At 56.5% G+C, this 19,138-nt stretch overlaps 9 protein-coding genes across 9 annotated transcripts; 4 read left to right on the top strand and 5 right to left on the bottom strand.

Moving 5' to 3' along the window:
• Positions 1–147: 147 nt before the first annotated feature.
• Positions 148–1,582, bottom strand: MYCTH_2298482 (uncharacterized protein). Its single transcript, XM_003660271.1, has one exon. The coding sequence runs from the start codon at positions 1,410–1,412 to the stop codon at positions 363–365; it is 1,050 nt and encodes a 349-aa protein (XP_003660319.1). The 5' UTR covers positions 1,413–1,582; the 3' UTR covers positions 148–362.
• A 208-nt stretch (positions 1,583–1,790) lies between these two features.
• Positions 1,791–3,475, top strand: MYCTH_105063 (uncharacterized protein). The gene is made up of 2 exons (XM_003660270.1): positions 1,791–2,268; positions 2,329–3,475. The coding sequence occupies exons 1-2, from the start codon at positions 1,948–1,950 to the stop codon at positions 3,268–3,270; spliced, it is 1,263 nt and encodes a 420-aa protein (XP_003660318.1). The 5' UTR covers positions 1,791–1,947; the 3' UTR covers positions 3,271–3,475.
• A 7-nt stretch (positions 3,476–3,482) lies between these two features.
• On the bottom strand, positions 3,483–6,700 carry MYCTH_2298479 (uncharacterized protein). Its single transcript, XM_003660269.1, has one exon. The coding sequence runs from the start codon at positions 6,229–6,231 to the stop codon at positions 3,694–3,696; it is 2,538 nt and encodes an 845-aa protein (XP_003660317.1). The 5' UTR covers positions 6,232–6,700; the 3' UTR covers positions 3,483–3,693.
• A 439-nt stretch (positions 6,701–7,139) lies between these two features.
• Positions 7,140–7,892, top strand: MYCTH_2298478 (uncharacterized protein). Its single transcript, XM_003660268.1, has one exon. The coding sequence runs from the start codon at positions 7,225–7,227 to the stop codon at positions 7,876–7,878; it is 654 nt and encodes a 217-aa protein (XP_003660316.1). The 5' UTR covers positions 7,140–7,224; the 3' UTR covers positions 7,879–7,892.
• Positions 7,893–9,290, bottom strand: MYCTH_2298476 (uncharacterized protein). Its single transcript, XM_003660267.1, has 5 exons — positions 9,072–9,290; positions 8,843–8,987; positions 8,628–8,792; positions 8,449–8,577; positions 7,893–8,394 (listed from the first exon to the last, which is right to left on the bottom strand). Exons 1-5 carry the CDS (start codon positions 9,213–9,215, stop codon positions 7,907–7,909), a joined length of 1,071 nt encoding a protein of 356 aa, XP_003660315.1. The 5' UTR covers positions 9,216–9,290; the 3' UTR covers positions 7,893–7,906.
• Positions 9,291–9,415: 125 nt separating this feature from the next.
• Positions 9,416–11,530, top strand: MYCTH_2298473 (uncharacterized protein). Its single transcript, XM_003660266.1, has 4 exons — positions 9,416–9,770; positions 9,916–10,793; positions 10,861–11,066; positions 11,166–11,530. The coding sequence occupies exons 1-4, from the start codon at positions 9,711–9,713 to the stop codon at positions 11,342–11,344; spliced, it is 1,323 nt and encodes a 440-aa protein (XP_003660314.1). The 5' UTR covers positions 9,416–9,710; the 3' UTR covers positions 11,345–11,530.
• Positions 11,494–13,208, bottom strand: MYCTH_2298471 (uncharacterized protein). The gene is made up of 3 exons (XM_003660265.1): positions 12,276–13,208; positions 11,846–12,206; positions 11,494–11,782 (listed from the first exon to the last, which is right to left on the bottom strand). Exons 1-3 carry the CDS (start codon positions 13,042–13,044, stop codon positions 11,716–11,718), a joined length of 1,197 nt encoding a protein of 398 aa, XP_003660313.1. The 5' UTR covers positions 13,045–13,208; the 3' UTR covers positions 11,494–11,715.
• A 1,194-nt stretch (positions 13,209–14,402) lies between these two features.
• Positions 14,403–15,260, bottom strand: MYCTH_2298464 (uncharacterized protein). Its single transcript, XM_003660264.1, has 6 exons — positions 15,177–15,260; positions 15,076–15,113; positions 14,920–15,015; positions 14,790–14,853; positions 14,648–14,735; positions 14,403–14,589 (listed from the first exon to the last, which is right to left on the bottom strand). The coding sequence occupies exons 1-6, from the start codon at positions 15,212–15,214 to the stop codon at positions 14,449–14,451; spliced, it is 465 nt and encodes a 154-aa protein (XP_003660312.1). The 5' UTR covers positions 15,215–15,260; the 3' UTR covers positions 14,403–14,448.
• Positions 15,261–15,421: 161 nt separating this feature from the next.
• Positions 15,422–18,898, top strand: MYCTH_2298462 (uncharacterized protein). The gene is made up of 3 exons (XM_003660263.1): positions 15,422–16,065; positions 16,140–18,565; positions 18,626–18,898. The coding sequence occupies exons 1-3, from the start codon at positions 15,764–15,766 to the stop codon at positions 18,775–18,777; spliced, it is 2,880 nt and encodes a 959-aa protein (XP_003660311.1). The 5' UTR covers positions 15,422–15,763; the 3' UTR covers positions 18,778–18,898.
• The last annotated feature ends 240 nt before the right edge of the window (positions 18,899–19,138 follow it).

Raw genomic sequence — 19,138 nt, 5'->3', positions numbered from 1 at the left:
GGCTGCGCCGCAGTTCTTCCTCGAGTTATGAAATGACGACGCGTCCCGTTTAGTCGCTTACCGGGGTAACGTGAGTTGCAGGCAGGGTCTTCTTCAGCGGGGGAATTCTACCCCGAGGGTCACTTTCCGTTCACCAACGCAGCACAGCTCATCGCCAACCATTACCACGCTTAATTGATGAGTTGTTTCGGGGAAAAAATAATCAGCTGAGCAAAATATTTATTCATAGGTATTTGATACAGTAAATCTACAGAATATTGTATCGCGACTACTGCATCGCGAAATCCTCCAAACACCGCACTGTCTGTACGAAGTACAGTGTAGAGCCACAATGCGTGATAAGTCCCAACCTCCTTCTTGGCTCATGAGCTCTCTCCCTTCTCGTCCGCCTTGCCGCCTTTCTGCTGCTCCTCCAGGACGCTGCGGCGGCTCTCCATGGTGAGCCAGAGGCTCTTGCCAGCACCCTCCAGAGTGCTGGTAAGGCCGAGGCCTGCGCTCTGGAGCATGTGAACGAGCTGAGCGCGCAGTCCGTCCAAACCACCTTCGATGCCGCCAACCCACTTGACGCCCTCGAGGTCAAACACCTTATCTTCGATACGGCCACCAATCAGCATAAGCTTCTGCAACCCACTCTGAGCGGTGGCATCGTAGTATCCGGGGAACTTCTTCTTGCTCGGTGGCGGGAAGGCCGGAGGGCTGGGGCAGAGGACACTGAGAGCGGCGGCGAGATGCGCCGGTGAGACAGCTGGGAGGGTGAAGATCGCCAGCGGGCCAGCCAGCAAGGGTGAGAGTTGAGCGTAAATGGAGTCCTCCGGTAATGGTTTGTCGCCCTGCGTGGCCGCCTTGACGGCCTGGAAGGCCGCTTTGGACAAGTCGTGGTTGTACACAACCTGAACCTTCTCGCCCGTGAGCGCGGATACAGTTGTTGGGGCGACCTTGGATGGGTCGTGGAATTCGACGATTTTGAGGGCCACGTCAAAGATGCGAGTCCGGATCACCTGCAGCTGGGCTCTCGAAGCGATCGCGTCTGCCTCTGCTCCTCCGGCGGAAACGTTGCCAAGAGCAATCCTCAGCTCCCGTCTCACGGCAGCCCACTCTACCGCCGTGAGGTTGTTGTGCTGAAAAATCAGAATCAAGGGCGTCGAGCGAAGGAGGGATGTGTAGGTGCGAAGGAGCTGCGACTTCCGCGTGTCGGAGGGACGTGCCGTCGGCGGCTTGGTGGGAGGGACATAGTCGGCTGGCAGTCTAAAGCTCGATACTTTCGCCGCTGCTGCGGTGGCATACTGTCTCGTGGCGGGTGCTGCCGTGGGAGTTGGTGGAAGCAGGAGAACGGCGGATCGGCTCGTTGCCCTCGACGGGTTCACGGCGGGACCCAGGCCGCGAGGGACCGCGCATCGTAGTCTCGGAGGCATTCTATAGATTATCTCGTTAGGTGGAGGACCAATTGGCTACGATGCAGCTCACCAACCTGATATCGCGACAGTTTGCCTGGCTGGAAGCACCCGAACTTGCTCGCGATCCTTAAAGAACCGAAATTTTGGCGTCGCCAATCGCTACACTACATAGTACGCGCAGGGGCCACGGCCAAGCGGGAACCGGGATGCCAACGCTAGCTTCACCGCCCTTGGTTCTGCCGGGTGACCAGGGGTGCCAGCAGCCTCCGACTGCGGATCCCTGCAGGACCCCGCCAAAACCTCCAGCCATCGCGGGGTTCTTCTGGCGCTTTGCAGGTGGGCTCCCGGATTTGGCAGTAACGAAACCTGAGCTTTTTGTATTCGAACCCAAAATGAGTCAACTTCCGCACTGCCTTCCCAATCTCTATTTTTGGAGATTGCTGGCACTCAATTGGTGTTCCGAGGTCACAGAGGGGGCTTGAAATCAAAATCCGCCATCTATTTCCCCTCGCATCGCAACCACCTATTATCACACCCATTGCCAGGCGCAGACATGGAGCCATCAACACAAGCCCTCCCCCCCGTCGACCTCAAGCCATTGCTCGCAAGGCTCTGGCCATTGGGCCACCCGGAGCCCGTGTCGCCAACGGAGATCGCAGAAGCCATTTCGTATTTTTTCACGAACCAGGTCTCCGACGCCCAAGCCGGCGCCTTGTTGATATGTCTGCACTTCACCGGCCTCGACCGACAGGCCGAGGTACTGGCTAAGACAGCAGAGTGCATGCTGAAGGCGGCAGCAAAGATCGACCAGTCTGCCCTTCGAGCGGTCATCGACGCGAGGCGCAGAAAGGAAGGTGAATACCAGGGTGGACTCGTGAGTTCTCCGTGCTTGCGGGTTCCGTGTTCTACTGGGATTTAACTTTTGGTCGACCAGGTCGACATCGTCGGAACCGGAGGCGACTCCCACAACACCTTCAACATCAGCACGACCGCCTCCATCATCGCCTCCAGCCTCCTCCTGATTGCCAAGCACGGCAACAGGGCCTCGACTTCCAAATCCGGCTCCGCCGACCTGCTGAACTGCATGCAGCCGCAGCCGCCCCGGATCGACCGCGTCCGCCCCGACACCATCGCCGAGCTCTACAGCAACACCAACTACGGTTTCCTGTTCGCGCCCGTCTTCCACCCGGGCATGCGCTACGTGGCGCCGATCCGCAAGGAGCTCCCCTGGCGCACCATCTTCAACCTCGTCGGCCCCCTCGCCAACCCGACCGACCTCCGCTCGCCCGCCGACCTCCGGGACAACGCCGACCCACTCCTCGAGGCCCGCATGATCGGCGTGGCGCGCAAGGACATCGGCCCCGTCTTCGCGCACGCGCTGCAGCTCGTCGGCGCCCGCAAGGCCCTCGTCGTCTGCGGCGACGAGGAGCTCGACGAGATCAGCTGCGCCGGCGACACGCTCTGCTGGCGGATCCGGCCCGCCGACGACGGGACCACCGTCACCGAGCACTTCCTGCTGCACCCGCGCGACTTCGGCCTGCCGACGCACCCGCTCTCCGACGTCTCCCCCGGCAAGGAGCCGCACGAGAACGCGGCGATCCTACGGCGGATTCTGGACGGCCAGATGCCCGAGGACGACCCGATCCTGCACTTCGTGCTCATGAACGCCGCCGCGCTGTTCGTGGTCTCCGGCGTGTGCGAGGCCGACACGAGCGATCTGGGACATGGCGATGACGGCGTCGTCATCAAGGAGCGTGGCCCCGGAGGCGGGCGCTGGAAGGAGGGCGTACGGAGAGCGAGATGGGCCATCAAGAGTGGTGAGGCGGCCAGGCAGTGGGCCAAGTTTGTCCAAGTAACGAATGGCTTCAGTGAATGAGGTTGGCCCCCCATGTCGGCTAGACTCAGCGCTGCAGTGTCCCGGGAAATGAGGGTGTCTGGGCCACAGATGGCCCTTGCGGAGTCTCGAGAACAAGTGCTCATCAAGGAAGCATGAAGAAATGAGGAAATTTCAGTCAATTCTATGATAATAAGCCACATTCGCCCTCACGAACGACTTATAAAAAGACTTCTTCTTTCCTCTGCGTATGTACATCTGGGTGGGGCTAAGCTTCAGGATACAGCTGCTGGTCTCCAGTTAGGGGAGTAGAGATATACAGTCCAGATTCAAGAAGGTGAGGGGGCCACACCTTTCACCAGTTCCCATCCCTCATTTCTGCTTTTTCACCTTTTCCTTTCTTCCAACACGACGTTTTCCACCCCTCTTACGCCTCCCGCCGCGCAGTAAATGCCCTCGCTTGTCCTATCTCGCCAAGACACCCCTCACGACGCCCCTGATGAGCGGCTTCCCTTCGATCAACAGCTCCCCAATCCCGGTCTCCTCTCCGCTGCCAACTTTCAGCCACCTTGCCAGCAGGTCATTGCTCTCCTTAGGTTTGACCGAATCATCTCTGGTGCCGACGGTGATGTGCGCCACACGGTTGACGCACTCCCACTTAGGCTTTGCTGGCAGCGCCGGATTGTCGGCGTTTATGTTCTCGTCCTCCGGGTTCGTAGGCACCAGGCGTACGACGATGGCCATGATGCGGTCGTCAAAGACCACGCGCTCGAGCTGCACGTCCAGCTCGCCCAGCCGCCCGTCCGGGTGGATCGCACCGTCCGTGTCCTGGAGGGTCGTGTAGCGCTGCCAGAGTTCCGGGTGCTCCTTGGCTGTAGCACGATGCATCAGTGTGACGTGGAACTTGGCCTGCACGCGGCGAGTGCCTTGAAGTTGTTTGAAGAAGCGGGTTTTCGACGCCGGAAGGTCCTGGGAGAAGGTCTTTTCGAGAGCCGTGAGAACATCCGCGGTGGGGACATCAACGGACATGTATTCGAGTGGTTTCTTCTTTTTGGGCTTCTCGTTAGCCTGCTGCTGTTCCTGCTGCTGCTGCTCTTTATTTTTCTTCTTGGAATCGTTCTTGGAGCGGTCGGGAATATTGTGACGCAGGTCAGGCTTGTAGCTGTCGATGGCGTTTTGGACGGCCCGGTCCATGTCTTCGGCAGAAGGAACTTCCTTGACAAAGTTCGGGAACTGGCGATGCAGTTCCCTGATCACGATTTCGAGGTTCTCCCTGGATCCGGCAGTGGGATCCAGATCGATGATGGCATCAAAGTCGGAGTCGGGCTCACGCTCGGGATCACACGGCTCAAACCGATGAATGAAACCCTCCATGATACCGACGACCTTGTTCATGTCTGTGGCGGCCTGGATAGTCTGATGGTTGTCACCGCGGGCGAACACCCGCTCTCGGGTGACTTGACGGACGGCATCAATGTCGTCGTGCACAAAGTTGAGGGCAACCAGTTTCGCCGCCAGATGATGCATCTTGACATCCGTGATCATCTGCTTTCGTTCATGTCTCATGGCATTGTTCCGGTCGGCAAAAACTGCGGGATGCTCCTCAAGCTGGTCCAGGACCGCCTTCACGAATCGCGGAGGCCGTTTGGACCCAGTGATGTTGTCGTTCTGAATATGGCCCCAGCCAAATAGGCTGGTGAGTGCGAGGCCGATGGTTGTCTTGCCGCAGCCGATCGTCGCAATTGGAACAAGGATGACATCGCGAGTCACGTTTGAGGCACCGCTGTCGTCTTCGAGGTTGGCGGCATCAGACCCCTTAAGGTTTTTGTACTCGAGGAAGTCGTTGCGCAGCTTGATGATTCCATGATTCTGGCAGTAAGCCTTCCTCAAGTGCGGATCAGCAGCCAGGCGTTGACGAGCGTACAGAAGGTACTCCTCGGTGATCTTGACGTGCTTCTTGAGCTTGAATTGCTTTCCAGAGATGAGAGCCTTTGTCGCTTCACGCCACTGCCGGTACATCAAGTACGGTTCCTCGAACTTGTACTTGAAGAACCAGTCCTGATCGGGAACCTCGCCCGGTTTGCTGGATCTCTTGCACCTGATGACGAAACCTTCAACGTCACGGCCATCGTGGGCTCCCGTCTCGGCGACCTCCTCCAAGAAGGCCTTCACTTCGTTGATGTCGTCGATCACAATCAGGCCGGTCTTGATGAAGCCCCAGTCTTCGGCGAATTTCTGGACCAGTGGAGATGGATATGTCATAAACTCGGGGATATTGATGTTGATGCCGTGCAGATACAGACCGGCCTTGTCTGGACCGTAGGCTAGGATGTGCTCCTCGAAGCTGTCGTCGCACAGCTCGGCAACGGCGGTGGCATTCCGTTTCCTCAACTCCCGCGCCAGGTCCTGCTTGGTCTTGCCAATCTTCTCTAGCTGGCGTTCGAGATGCTGCTCACCCACCCTTGCGTGACTGGCAACGACATCAGACCTGTCACCGGTCGAGTGTTTGCTGCAGACGAGCAGTGTGTCGTCTTCAAGACCGCTAATGAAGATGATGCAGCCGTTCTCCTTTAGGCTGAGTTCGTAAGGGCCTTTGGTGCGCTCCTTGATATGCTCCCAGGAGGTTTCTCGGACCTCGTCAATGTTGAAGAACTTGTCGTAGCCGCGAATGGCAATCTCGGGGACGTGTTGCTTCGTCTGAGTAGTGAACAAGCCGCGCGCATATGTTGGCAGGTCACGCCGCTTGTAGTCCGATTCCTGAAATCGCCAAGAGTCGACCGTGATTCCGGTCGGAGACGAAGAAACGGCATACCTAGTCTTTCTTGCGCCGCGGTTCTTCCCCTTCTTGCTGCACTCTTCGAGGCCGCGAATCATGGTGGCGATTTCGTGCGCATCCTGGCTGGCATAGGGCACTTTCATGCCCTCGGCATCTTTGGCGTAATCGATCGAGGCCTTATACCTCGACGTAAGCGGCTGACTGAGCGCCTCGGCGTCGTTTGCCATGGTGCTGATGTGCAGTGGTGCGTTAGTGGAAAGTGGGCGGTTGTGGGCAGTGACAGTTCTGTGAGGAGTGCAGCGGGTGCTGGTGTGGTGGATACGTCGACCAGAAGCTTCCAAGGGGGATGCAGAAGCAGATGCTGCCCAGTTGCAATGGGCTGCTTGATGGATCAGATATGAAAGCAAGAAGTGAAGCTGTCCCCGCGATGTTTTGCGGCGAGAACAACACCCGAGGTCGAGTACAGGTCTTTTAAGCATGCACAAAGCAGCGGGAAGCTGACACCCAGAGGCAGCCACTTCCAGTAACCCGGGCCCGGTCTTGCCTTATGACTCAACCGCCGAGATTGTTTTGTATTAAGGACGGAGACGATGCAAGTCAAGCCACCCAAACAACGGCGCAATCGATAGCCTGAGCACCGAAAATGGTGAAGAGATTATCCTGCGCTCCAGGAGCTCGCCGGAGAGAGTCATGTCATGAGGCTTCAGCCAACGGCGGTTGCAAGGGGTCGAGTGTTGGAGGGGGAGGGGTAACAGAAGGTACCTGAATTACAGTGCAAGTTTTTCTGAGAACTGTGCGATTCCTAGGATGTTTCAGGTATCGAGCCTTTCGCTGTCATTGACTTCTCCGCTGCGCCTCACATATCCCAGGAGGTCAGTGTGAAAATTTTTGGAAACCTTGAAATCAGATACCAAGGTGAGAGCTTATACAGTGAAATCGCATGAGCACATCCAGACCATTGGACACTCTCGAGTGACAATGTTCCAATTCTTTCCGGAGGTACTGTACAAGACGCGTATTGGCCTGAGTCTCCGCACGGCGCACTGTTGACTCGATCGGTGCCCCGCCATGATGCTCCTACCCCACCAAAATTTTGCTTGACGACAGATACACATAGCCTTTACCATAGCCTTTACCACCTACCCGAGCGACCTCAGGTCCCCTAAAATCTGGGGGCGGCATTCAGTCAGCAACAAGCACCCGCCGAGAAGACCCTCAAGATGGCCCCCAATCCGTACCTCCTCGCAGCCGACAACCCAGAGGCTTTGCTCTCTCTCTTGCGCCAAGACCCCTCCCTAGCTTCGGTTCAAGACGAGCACGGCTACTCCCTCGTGCACGCGGCCGCCAGCTACAACCACCTCGACCTCCTTCGAGCCCTGATCCGCGAGTTCAAGGTCCCTGTAGATATCAAGGACGAAGACGGCGAGACCGCGCTGTTCGTAGTCGAAACCGTCGAGGCCGCCCGGGTCCTCGTCGAGGAGTTGGGCCTGGATGCCACGATCCAAAATGATGAGGGCCAGACGGCCGCAGAGAAGATAGAGGCCGAGGCGGACTGGCCCGCGGTAGCGGAGTATCTCCGCGGTCCAGATGGGGGCTCGTCGGCTAACAACGGTACGCCGAATGGGACGGCATCGAACGGGACCGGCCTGCCCCCCGTCCCGGAGGGCTTGCAAGTTACGATGGGTACAATTGATGAGGCAGAGGTGAATGGCCAGCAACCCGATCCCGAGTTCCGCAGACGGATAGAGGAACTAGCCGCCAGGGAGGATTTTCAGACACCTGAGGGTCAAGCCGAGTTGCGGAAGTTGGTCGAAGAGGCAATCGGCGGAGGGGTCTTCGGCGAGGACCGTAATGTTCGGCCGCGTCAAGAGTGAGCTTCGGCAATAGGCACCAGTCCCTTCCTCATTCATGGGCTTTGACCTCCCACATGAGGTACTCCCCCGACGAGTTCGGTGGTCGGAGGATCGTGCACTCGGTATTGTCGCCCGTCAGGCCTTTGGAGAAGGTGGTAGTGCTGAAAGAAAACCAGGCCTTGTGCGGCAAGGCGGTCACGATGTCGATCAAGGTCTGCCGAGACCATGACGGCGCGAGAAAGCCCTGCCAGCTGATCTTGCAGACCGTGTTCTTTTCCCCGCCTTCGGGAACTTTGTACCGGGACAGGTACGGGTCAATCTGGTCGCCAATTTCAACCCGAGGACTCTGAAGGCGGACAAGGGATAGCCACTCGTACACGCTGGTCGAAAAGTCCTCAAAATCTTCTCTGCCGCCGGAAGAGAGGAAGCTGACGTCTGGAGTGAGATTCGGCATCATAACGTCGATGGCTTCTGATATGTTTGGGTTGCAGGTGTAGCCGATAGGAGAATGCTGTGAGAGGGGGTCAGGGTTGGGAACTGCAGCCGGTGTTAGCAAAGAATTTGCACCCTCTAGCCGGGGTCCATGGATACTTGTTGTAGAGAGGTTGCAAAACAGCCAGGTGATGGGCCCGGCAAGAGCATTCTTGCTAGCATACACAAGCCGGTCAAACCCTTTTTTCCCCGGAAACATTGACGGAGCCGTAAGATCAAACTCGACAACTGAACGTGTCAGCAAGACCCGTAAAAGTCCCCTGGGTTTTTACACTTACTCCATCGTGGCTTCGTCCCCCGCTTCCCCTTGGGCCCGTCCGGTTTCCCAACCAAACCCGCCCGCTCATAAGCTTCCTTGTCCAAGAACATGGTAAGTATACCACGTCTCAGGGTGAAAACATTGTCGATCCCCCTGCGTCCTTCGGACAGCATAAGGACATCCCCTGTCCTATAGTTAGCGTTGGCGCGTTCAGAAGAGACAGTGGGGGCTCACCCTTCTTGATGTACTCGGTGAAGAAATCGCCGGAGAGTATATCACGCAAGGAGAGAACCACACGTTTGAACTCTGGCCCAGTTCTTCCCTCGATAAGTCTTCCTCGCACCGATTCTAACATATCGTGGGGGATGATCAAGTCTGCCTAGAGGCCTGTTAACCCCTCCAGTATCATTACAACATTTTTGAAGGAAAGTATGAATAAATGTGAAGATACAACAAAACTCACTCTGTGCACAAAATCTTGACTTGCAAGTGTCGCCCACGGCTGGGTCTTGGACGGGGGTTGGTTTGGGTCCAAATGGCACATCAGCCCGTACGTCACGAAACACTTGGCGGCTTGGTGTACTGCATTTTCAGTGAAGGCCAACATGCCGGGCTATCTTCTCGACTCAACTCATCTGTCCGCCTCTCAGTTGCTGGTCGGCGGTGGTTGAGTGGGCCGCGAAGTTGAAATGGAATTGGAGACAAGAGACTCGGGAAGAGATTGCGGGGCGTGAACCTAGTAAGGCTCTTAATTTGATTGGTACAAAACGGTCCTGCTCCCCAGAAAGCACTCTGGATGCACGCCATGGTGGATTTAGGTTAGGCACAAACCTCCTCACTCAAACGGGCAAACTTAACTCTTGCACTTGGTTCGAATTAGAGAGCTGCATATCAAGATCCCGAAGGCTCAGACTCGGCTGCGGTTGGTCAAATGATGTTGAGCGCAACAAAATCCTCTGACCTCGCAAAGTTTAGAACGATCAGGAGCCCAATGCAAGTTTTCGCTCCTCGGAGGTGAAAGGAAAGCAGAAAGGAGGAAAAAAAAAAGATGGATTACCTTATTCGCTTTTCTCAGTCTCACGAGACTTTCCGTCTCCCCGAGATGCAAGCGCTGGCGCTCATCGAGGGCATTGACATGAAAGTCATTTCATACAGTCTCGAAGTCAGTCTTTGGACCATAGACCTTTGAACCCGCTGTTTGTGTCTCGATTCCCGTTTTTTGTTTCAGTCTCTCTCCAGTTCTTCCTTCCCTTCGCACTCACGACCCAAAGACAAGATTCTAACCCTTCTTCTTCTCGATTGCCCAGTCCCCCTTCTGCGTCGTTTGCTTGCCCTCAGAAGCGGCTGCGCGTCGCCTGATCCGGCGCTCCATTCTCGCCATGTCGATCCACGAGCTCTGGGGCTCCGGCGCGGACTTGGCCGCCGTTCACGCCTCGGTACGCCGGACGACGCAGCCGCTCTGGTCCAAGTACCTGACCTGCTCCTTCAAGTTCACCATCGACTCGTACCAGGGCTCGCGCAGCGCCGACGACAAGGTACGCATCATCAACTCCTTTGCCTACCTCGGCTTTGAGGGCCCCATCCGGATGCGTAATCCGGACGAGGAGTTCATCCTCTTCGAGGACTGGGAGTTCAACTCGACCCCACTGGGCATCCCGGACCCCAAGTATTACTATTTTGGGCGCTACCTGGCGTCCGGGGCGAGGGACCTGCCCAAGAAGCTGGACCTCAAGAAGAGGAGATACATCAGCACCACCTCCATGGACGCCGAGCTGGCCCTGGTGACGGCCAACATTGCGCTCGCCGCCCCGGGGAAGATCATGTATGATCCATTTGTGGGCACGGGCAGCTTCCCGATCGCCTGCGCCCAGTTCGGCGCCCTGACATTCGGGAGCGACATCGACGGGCGGAGCATCCGAGGCGACGAGAAGAAGAGGACGCTCAAGGCCAATTTCGAGCAGTATGGCCTGCTCGCAGGGCTGGGCGGCATGTTCACGGCCGACCTGACCAACACGCCGATCAGGAGAGCCGAGTTGCGGTACGATGGGGACGGGGTGACCGGAAGGCTCTTTGACGGCATCGTGTGTGACCCGCCCTATGGAGTGAGGGAAGGGTTGAAGGTTCTCGGCGTGCGCGACCCGGAGAAGTGCCCGTGGGTAATAACCAAGGGGAGGGAGATGTACAAGTGAGTATTCTCGACGAGCGGCGAGTAGAAAGGGGTGAAACTAACCAAAACACCTTGCCCATCCAAGAAACCCCGACTTCATCCCTCCCAGGAAACCCTACAGCTTTCTCGCCATGCTGGATGGGATCTTGCAGTTCTCTGCCCAGACACTGGTCGACAACGGCCGGCTATCGTTCTGGATGCCAACTGCCAACGACGAAGATCAGGAGATACCTGTACCAACACACCCTTATCTCGAGATCGTTGCTGTTTGCACACAAACCTTCAACAAATGTTCGTTATCCTTTGCCTGCCCTCCTCACCCCCCCCCCCCTTTTTTGTTTATTTATTTCAATCTTTCCTCTTCTCTTCTCTGACGCAGTTCATGGACAGGGTCCCGGCGTCTGATAACATACCGGCGAATTCCCGACGCAGAAGTCGATCAAGAGGCAATGAAGGCACGAGAGGAGATGAAGCCAGTGGGAAAAACGGCCGATGAGCTGAATCCGTTCCGCAAGGCTTACTTCAACGGATTTGAACCGGTCGAAGGAGCATCTAACGATGCCTCTTAGATACCCAACCAAAACCCCCCCCCCAAAAAAAAACCAAAAAAAGAGAAAAAAAATACATATAGAACCCGTTGCGCATCTGATCTGCGAGGTGTACAATCCACCGCTAACATTAGCAGCCCATCGAGACCCTGCCAACCGGCCGGCGTCGCCTCGTGATTATGCTCCTGTTCTCCCGCCCCAGTGATGATCTCGTGTGTCCAATGGCATAATTGTGTTGTGAACCCGTACCCGTTATCCCAACAAAACAATATGCAAACGCTAATAAGATTAAAACCCTTCAAAACCAAAGACGACGAAGGAACATTCTTCCCCCGGGCACATGCATAAGCTCCTAGAATCCCCGTTCTCTTTCTGACAGCTGATCGTCGCAATCACCGGAACTCCACGGCGCCAAAACACCCTCTGTTATCCACGTATTTGAGCTCCAGTTGTTGAAATCTGTAGTAGGAGTTAGAGGAGTGGTTAGGGAAAGACAAAATAACAGGGGGTCGTAGGACTGACTTCTCGCTTTTGCTGTGGAAGTAGATACCGCTCACCTCGCCCTTAGCCTGGTTGAAGCAGATGTAGTAGAACCCCTCAAAACTCGCGCCGTTAATAGTCCGAACGCGGTGATCCGGGACGAGAAAGTGCTCCTTCCAACGCATGAATATGTTCTCCCTCTGGTCCACGTCGTGAATCACGGTGTGGCTGCCCTTGCGAGCACGCTTGAGGTATGGCTGGAACGCAGTGAACTTGGACCAGTGCGAGAGGTCGATCTTCTCGTTCGCACCCCACCCTTTATGTTGGGTGATGAAGCCGTATTTGGTGCCGATGATCTCGCCCTCAAAGTACGTGGTAAGCGTCGGGTGATCGTCGGTCAGGCCTGGCACGAGAGACGTTGGTCAGCTTGCAGAGTTTCGGTTTGCTGTACGCAGTGGCGGGTGTGACACACCTTGGATCTTGAGGTATCCGCACAGGAACGACTCGCGCATGTCCACATGCTTGATCTCGACCTCCACATCATACCGCTGCCGCTCCGACTGCTGCGTCCCGACAAACCTGCTCCCCGGTTGCAGATACAGCGACGGCGCCGGGGTCATGATCCTCATGTGTGAGTACTCCAGGCCCAGGCCCATAAGCCCACTGTCCTCCGCCCACCGCGGGCCCCTGCCGACAGGGCCCCACGCATCGACTTCCTGGATTTCGCCCAGACTTGCTAATACTTGCTCCGCCCTCGACCTCCTCTCCCCCGACGGTTCGCTGCCAACCGCCGTCCCCGATCCCTCGCTCTTCCCACTGGCCACCCCGCTGTGACGGGCGTCGGCACCGCGCGAGGGCTCGTCGACCACCGGGCTCATCTGCTCGTCCACGTCCGCGGGCTTATGTCTCTCTCCGTTATTGTCCCCTGCCGTGATCATCGCCTCCGATTCATGTCTCATTCGTACGTCACCAGCGTCGGCCTCGGTCTGCGGTCCCGGCGACATGGTGGCGGATCGTGACTCACCGATTATGGGGGCCTCGGGTCGCGTGCCGTGGTCGTCGGGGTAGGTGGGAGGGGAGAGTGGCCGCCAGCTTGATGGTGACTGGGGGCTAAGAGAAGTCGGATTGTCTCCCGAGGTTGGCTGCAGAGTCGGCTGCTGCTCGTCAGGGTCGGGGCATGACGAGAATGGGTAGAAGCGCGGCGATGGAGGGTCCGGCCTGCTCGAGGAGGGCGTGGGCATGACAGGTGGTGTTTATCCGGTGAGTTGCCGCGATTTTCGCGGTTCTTCGGTCGACGAGGAAACCGATAGCCGAGTCACGGTGATGGATCACCGAGGTATCTGGCGACGGCGAAGCCGTGCGCGAAGCTGAGCAGCGACTTTGGACACGGGCGGCGAACAGGGTCGCAGGAGAAGCAGGATACGCAGGGTCACTACCCAATGCGCAGCGTGTCTGGTATAAGATAAACCACGATTCCCGGTAACGGTGTTGGGATTCGAACTGGCCCTTTGCGAAGGGCAACCGAAGTCGGGCTGCGACGGTCTCGTGGGCGCTCTCGCTTGAGTGGAGCTCAGCCGAGCGCGATCGATTCCACGGGGATGACTGGGCGGTATGTCTCCGGAAACAGCTTGTTCCCTCGTAAAATCAACCAAATGAGGGCATTTGTGGGCGTAAACAACAGTCGGTGAGGGAATCGCAAACTGTAAGCAGATAATGCAATCCGTAGCGCCAGAAGGTTCAGGATGACGGTTGCCATTGGGGATCGCCCCCCAGTTAACCGTGTTCAGCACGCTCACAGGGATCCGTTCCAGGTTTCTGAGCCTAAACCGGGACTGGTCTTGGCGCCCCGGCCCCCCGCCTGTGGCACGGCCTGGCGGGTACCTACAAGTAAGTATGTATGTAGTGTACTGTACATACACAGTACAGTACGCCTAGTGCTTCTAGCGTGTTCCGTACACCCGCAACTCTGCGCATTCCCTGTATGCCGATAAATATCGTAAAGTATATGAATACGACCTACTTGGGAGGTTCTTACAAGGTCGCTAGTGTCGTTTCATCACAGTTGATAGCTGATATTCTCACTCACGCTACAGTCAAGAGGATTGTGTGCCTGGACACGTTAGATGATATGCTCTCCTCTGTTTGCAGCTGGATAACTCCGCCCTGGCATAGTTACGGAGACAGGATCCTCCAAGTCACACTTTGAAAGACAAGCATGCAGGCCACACAGATGTCAAGAACTGATTGGCTTCACAACGGTCTGGGCCCGAGATATTGTTGGACCAATCATGTGTTGGCAGACAAGAGAAAGCTGTCAAACGCCATCTCCTCCAGCTAGTCCGGGCGAGCATGAGCCTTGGTGCGGTGGATGTTGTCGCGTCCCAGCTTTTGCCTAGACGCTCGACGCTGACGACCACCAATCCTTCAAAACTCCCTCCCACCCCCTCCCGCTGCCGTCTTATGTCTCGGGGGAGCAGTTCAGCAGAAGACTCTCACTCGGCCAATATGCACCTTTGTCGATATCTTTCGGGTAGGTTGGCCGGTTTCGCGTAGCCTCGTTGCAACAGCAAGCAAATCTTGAGCGTTCGCCTCAATTCGCCTCCACGACCGACACCATGACAGCCTGTGGTGAGCATATTGAGGACTCAGATGGGCTTGATCTTGAAGTGGAGGGAAATTAGACTAAAAACCAACGCCTTGAGATCCTGAACAAGATAGTAGAAGACGCGGAGGCCTTCAGGATCTGCAGATTCTGTCACGTCGTTAATCGAGCCGATCTTGGCCGTCTGCGCCGGGTTAGCGATACACCGAGAAGAACATAACCGCCCATGGCTCTAAGCCTACCTCAAAGGAAATGTGCTCGTTTCCAAGGCGAATTTCCAACTCCTGTCTTCCGTCCTTGTTCTTAGTCGGCCACTTTGCGTCATCTTCCCTGGTGCGCTGTCAGCCTTCTGCCTTGAGCCCGAGGCCGAGCTTTGAGCCGTACTTCATGATCTCGCTTTCCCTCACTATCCTCTTGATCTCTTCCACAACTATTGAGCTCACAAACACTGCGATGAAACTCGGGAGTCAGCTACGCCAGTCCTAGTATCGCGGAGTAGATTCGTTCGTCGTACTCTCTTTCCGAATGAGACTGTCATTCCTGTAGTTGGAATTGTTCGCGTAGCGGGCAGTAGCGCTGCGACCATCTCCAACGACGCGGAAGTCGAACTCTGAGTACCGCGACGAAATCAGTAGTGTTCAGCGAGCTTGTGTGGCACGCGATGACATACCGAGGAACTCGTGTCCGAAGCGGCCTTGATGGCCCGAGCTGGCGAGGGATTAGCTCTGTCCTATAGCGATTGGAGAGTGCATCGTGTTTTTTTTATCTTACTAGTATCGGAGGTAGAACGGCTCGTTCAAGTTAGACATGGTGCTTGTAGATTGCGACAACGCGAATGGGAACCTTCGCGGCTGCTAGACGACTTCGAGACGAGCTCTTGAGGCGTGGCGGGGCAGAACCCCACCAGACCCTTGCTTGCTGGCAGCTGCACGTGATTCTGCCGCTCTCCGGCAGCTGCCACGGACAATTGGCAGCAGGCCAGTAATGCCACATCTCCCCATGCGCGCTGCTGTCCCTTCGAATCCATATTGACCGACCATATCGGGGTGGACTCCTCTGGCTCTCACCGACGAACACAAAGGTGGTGCTCCGGTCCTCCACGCTGCCAGCGGCCCACGAATCACTTCAATCCTACCTGTCGACGGAGCACTCTACGCGCTGGCCACTGCTCGCTTGAGCAGAACCCGCACAAACCCTTTGACGAGAGCTCAGGAGTAGCCCAACTCCATCGATCCACCCCTCGATCGGATCCCGTCTCGAAATCAAAGAATCGCCCGCCCTCCGCACACCTAACCACTCCAGGCCCGACTCCCGTTTCACGACGATCGTACCCGGCTCGTCGCCGCCCGCTGCCCACCATGTCCTTCCTCGACAATGCATACACCCTGGTCAAGGACAGTGCCACCGAGGGCACGCCAACCTTGGCAGAGTTGCGGACACAGCTCGAAAAGGGCACCGACGAAACCAAGGTTGAGACAATGAAGCGCATCCTGACCATCATGCTCAATGGCGACCCTATGCCCCAATTGCTCATGCACATCATCCGTTTCGTCATGCCCTCCAAGTCCAAGCCCCTCAAGAAGCTGCTTTACTTTTATTACGAAATCTGCCCTAAGCTCGATGCTCAGGGGAAGCTAAAGCAAGAGTTCATCCTAGTATGGTAAGGCCGCCTCTTTCTTTTCTCTCTTTTTCTGGCCCAAAGAGATTTTGCCATTAGCTGACCAGCCTCCGCAGTAACGGCATCCGTAATGACCTCCAACATCCGAACGAGTTTATCAGGGGCAATACGTTGCGCTTCCTCTGCAAACTCAGGGAACCCGAGCTCCTCGAGCCTCTCCTCTCCTCGGCCCGGTTGTGTCTCGAACACCGCCATGCCTACGTGCGCAAGAACGCAGTCTTTGCGGTAGCTTCCATCTACCAACACTCGCCATCGCTGATTCCCGACGCCCCCGAGCTCATTGCCACGTTCCTTGAAGGAGAGAGCGACCCAACATGTAAGAGGAACGGCTTCGCTGCCCTCTCTAGCATTAGCCACGAGAAAGCGCTTGCCTACCTCAGCACCGTCTTCGACGGTATTCCGAACGCTGAGGAGCTTCTGCAGCTGGTTGAGCTCGAGTTTATCAGGAAAGATGCCATCCAAAACTCGCAGAACAAGGCGCGCTACCTGCGGCTCATCTTCGACCTGCTCGAAGCGAACACGTCCACAGTGGTTTATGAAGCAGCGTCATCTCTCACAGCACTCACCAACAACCCCGTGGCCGTCAAAGCCGCTGCCGCCAAGTTCATCGAACTTGCGATCAAGGAGGCCGACAATAACGTTAAGCTTATTGTGCTCGACCGTGTCGACCAGCTGCGCCAGAAGAATGAGGGCATCCTTGACGACCTCATCATGGAGATCCTGCGCGTCCTCTCAAGCACCGATATTGATGTGCGCAAGAAAGCCCTGGATATTGCGCTGGAGATGATTTCGAGCAAGAACGTGGAGGAAGTGGTGCTCCTTCTCAAGAAGGAACTGTCCAAGACTGTCGACCAGGAGTACGAGAAGAATAACGAGTACCGCCAGCTGCTCATCCACTCCATCCACCAGTGCGCTGTCAAATTCTCGGAGGTCGCTGCCAGCGTGGTAGACCTGCTCATGGACTTCATTGCGGACTTCAACAACGCCTCGGCTGTCGACGTTATCAATTTTGTCAAGGAGGTGGTTGAGAAGTTCCCATCGCTACGGCCAGCCATTTCGCAAAGACTGGTCGATACTCTCCGGGAAGTGAGGGCTGGCAAGGTCTACCGCGGCATCCTGTGGATCATCGGCGAGTACTCGCTGGACGAAAAGGATATTCGGGATGCCTGGAAGGGTATCCGGGCCAGCCTTGGCGAAATACCCATTCTGGCGTCTGAGCAGAGACTGCTGGACAACATGGACAATGAGGAAGAGAACAAGGGCGAAGAGCAGGTCAACGGGCATCCTAAGCCCAATCCTGGAGGCTCCCGGAAGGTCCTCGCTGACGGGACGTATGCCACCGAAACCGCCCTCACAAGTCAGTCCGCTGCGGCTGCGCGGCTAGAGGCTGTCAAGGCATCGTCTAAGCCTCCACTCAGGCAGCTCATCTTGGACGGGGATTACTATCTTGCGACTGTTCTTGCTGCCACGCTTACCAAGCTCGTTATGCGCCACTCTGAGATCTCCTCGGAAGAAGCCCGGACCAATGCTCTGCGGGCCGAGGCCATGCTTATCATGATCTCCATCATCCGCGTTGGTCAGTCACAGTTTGTCAAGGCACCCATCGACGAGGATTCGGTGGACCGGATCATGAGCTGCGTGCGGTCGCTGGCCGAGTTCAAGGAGCACAAGCAGCTGGAGACGGTGTACCTCGAGGACACGAGGAAGGCCTTCCGAGCAATGGTGCAGGTTGAGGAGAAGAAGCGCGCAGCAAAGGAGGCGTTCGAGAAGGCCAAGACCGCAGTGCAGGTCGATGACGTGGTTGCGATCCGTCAGCTGTCCAAGAAGAACGCGGTTGACGGGGCTGACGCCATCGAGCTCGACTTGGAGCGGGCAACGGGCGGTGATAGCAGTGCTTCCGAGGATCTGTCGAGCAAGCTCAGCCGTGTTGTCCAGCTTACCGGTTTCTCAGATCCCGTCTATGCTGAAGCGTACGTCAAAGTTCACCAGTTCGATATCATCCTGGATGTGCTCCTCGTCAACCAAACCACCGACACACTACAAAACCTTACCGTGGAGTTTGCCACGTTGGGTGACCTCAAGGTGGTGGAGCGGCCCACGAGCCAGAACCTTGGCCCGCACGACTTCCAGAACGTACAGTGCACCATCAAGGTGTCGTCGACCGACACGGGCGTCATCTTTGGCAACGTCGTCTATGAGGGTGCCCACTCGACCGATACCAATGTAGTCATCCTAAACGACCTTCACGTGGACATCATGGATTACATCCAGCCGGCGACCTGCTCCGAGACGCAGTTCCGCACCATGTGGACCGAGTTTGAGTGGGAGAACAAGGTCAACATCAACAGCAAAGCCAAGTCGCTACGCGACTTTTTGGACCAGCTCATGGCGTGCACCAACATGAACTGTCTGACGCCGGAAGCGAGCATGAAGGGCGACTGCCAATTCCTGAGCGCGAATCTGTATGCCAGGAGCGTGTTCGGTATGTCTTTCTCTGATCTATTTGCAGCCTGGGTTGTGGGGATCGCTAACTCTTCCTTAGGCGAGGACGCTTTGGCCAACCTGAGCATCGAGAAGGAGGGCGAAGATGGCCCGATCACTGGTTTCCTCAGGATACGCAGCAGGTCGCAGGGTCTGGCGCTCAGTCTCGGCTCGCTCAAAGGGCTGAACAAGATTGGCTCCGTTGTTGCTTGAGGGGCGCGTGCGAGGGGCTAACTTGGCGACCCCATCCTTGTTCCCCCATCCTTGTTGTAGGTGGCCGCAGCAGTCTCACGAAACGGACCTCTCGTTGCCGTCGTTGACGCTGTTGCGGAGCGAAGAGCAGGAAACGGAGTTCAGACGGCTGGCGTTGCGTCGCTGCAATGCTTTCCGAAACTCTAGGGAAATCAGTGTATGGGAGAAAGGGGTAGTGTGCAGGAGTTCTGGTTGCAAGAGGATGGAAATTTGGGACCTCCAAAAAGGCAGGCTGCCGAAGGGCGATGGTTATCGGGCGGTAGTTTTGTTCAAGACTACGACTATACAGCCTATGAATTTAACTGTTAGTTTGAACCGGGTA

Source organism: Thermothelomyces thermophilus, chromosome 1 (genome assembly GCF_000226095.1).
Source record: "Thermothelomyces thermophilus ATCC 42464 chromosome 1, complete sequence".
Classification (NCBI taxonomy): Eukaryota; Fungi; Ascomycota; class Sordariomycetes; order Sordariales; family Chaetomiaceae; genus Thermothelomyces; species Thermothelomyces thermophilus.
The sequence above is the reverse complement of the archived record's forward strand: the minus strand, read 5'-3'. Positions and strand labels throughout refer to the sequence as shown.

Excerpts from the sequence above, each read along its gene's own strand:
- MYCTH_2298482 (XM_003660271.1), bottom strand. The coding sequence starts at position 1,412 with ATGCCTCCGAGACTACGATGCGCGGTCCCTCGCGGCCTGGGTCCCGCC.
- MYCTH_105063 (XM_003660270.1), top strand. The coding sequence starts at position 1,948 with ATGGAGCCATCAACACAAGCCCTCCCCCCCGTCGACCTCAAGCCATTG. Across the intron at positions 2,269-2,328 it reads GTGAATACCAGGGTGGACTC|GTCGACATCGTCGGAACCGG; the intron begins GTGAGTTCTCCG and ends TTGGTCGACCAG.
- MYCTH_2298478 (XM_003660268.1), top strand. The coding sequence starts at position 7,225 with ATGGCCCCCAATCCGTACCTCCTCGCAGCCGACAACCCAGAGGCTTTG.
- MYCTH_2298479 (XM_003660269.1), bottom strand. The coding sequence starts at position 6,231 with ATGGCAAACGACGCCGAGGCGCTCAGTCAGCCGCTTACGTCGAGGTAT.
- MYCTH_2298462 (XM_003660263.1), top strand. The coding sequence starts at position 15,764 with ATGTCCTTCCTCGACAATGCATACACCCTGGTCAAGGACAGTGCCACC. Across the intron at positions 16,066-16,139 it reads CAAGAGTTCATCCTAGTATG|TAACGGCATCCGTAATGACC; the intron begins GTAAGGCCGCCT and ends CAGCCTCCGCAG. Across the intron at positions 18,566-18,625 it reads GTATGCCAGGAGCGTGTTCG|GCGAGGACGCTTTGGCCAAC; the intron begins GTATGTCTTTCT and ends ACTCTTCCTTAG.
- MYCTH_2298473 (XM_003660266.1), top strand. The coding sequence starts at position 9,711 with ATGCAAGCGCTGGCGCTCATCGAGGGCATTGACATGAAAGTCATTTCA. Across the intron at positions 9,771-9,915 it reads TCATTTCATACAGTCTCGAA|TCCCCCTTCTGCGTCGTTTG; the intron begins GTCAGTCTTTGG and ends TCGATTGCCCAG. Across the intron at positions 11,067-11,165 it reads CACACAAACCTTCAACAAAT|GGTCCCGGCGTCTGATAACA; the intron begins GTTCGTTATCCT and ends GTTCATGGACAG.
- MYCTH_2298471 (XM_003660265.1), bottom strand. The coding sequence starts at position 13,044 with ATGCCCACGCCCTCCTCGAGCAGGCCGGACCCTCCATCGCCGCGCTTC. Across the intron at positions 12,207-12,275 it reads CGGATACCTCAAGATCCAAG|GCCTGACCGACGATCACCCG; the intron begins GTGTGTCACACC and ends CTCTCGTGCCAG. Across the intron at positions 11,783-11,845 it reads TTCCACAGCAAAAGCGAGAA|ATTTCAACAACTGGAGCTCA; the intron begins GTCAGTCCTACG and ends CTCCTACTACAG.
- MYCTH_2298476 (XM_003660267.1), bottom strand. The coding sequence starts at position 9,215 with ATGTTGGCCTTCACTGAAAATGCAGTACACCAAGCCGCCAAGTGTTTC. Across the intron at positions 8,988-9,071 it reads GTCAAGATTTTGTGCACAGA|GCAGACTTGATCATCCCCCA; the intron begins GTGAGTTTTGTT and ends ACAGGCCTCTAG. Across the intron at positions 8,578-8,627 it reads GGGGACGAAGCCACGATGGA|TTGTCGAGTTTGATCTTACG; the intron begins GTAAGTGTAAAA and ends TGACACGTTCAG.
- MYCTH_2298464 (XM_003660264.1), bottom strand. The coding sequence starts at position 15,214 with ATGTCTAACTTGAACGAGCCGTTCTACCTCCGATACTA. Across the intron at positions 14,854-14,919 it reads CAGTCTCATTCGGAAAGAGA|TGTTTGTGAGCTCAATAGTT; the intron begins GTACGACGAACG and ends GTTTCATCGCAG. Across the intron at positions 14,736-14,789 it reads AGGGAAAGCGAGATCATGAA|GGAAGATGACGCAAAGTGGC; the intron begins GTACGGCTCAAA and ends ACAGCGCACCAG.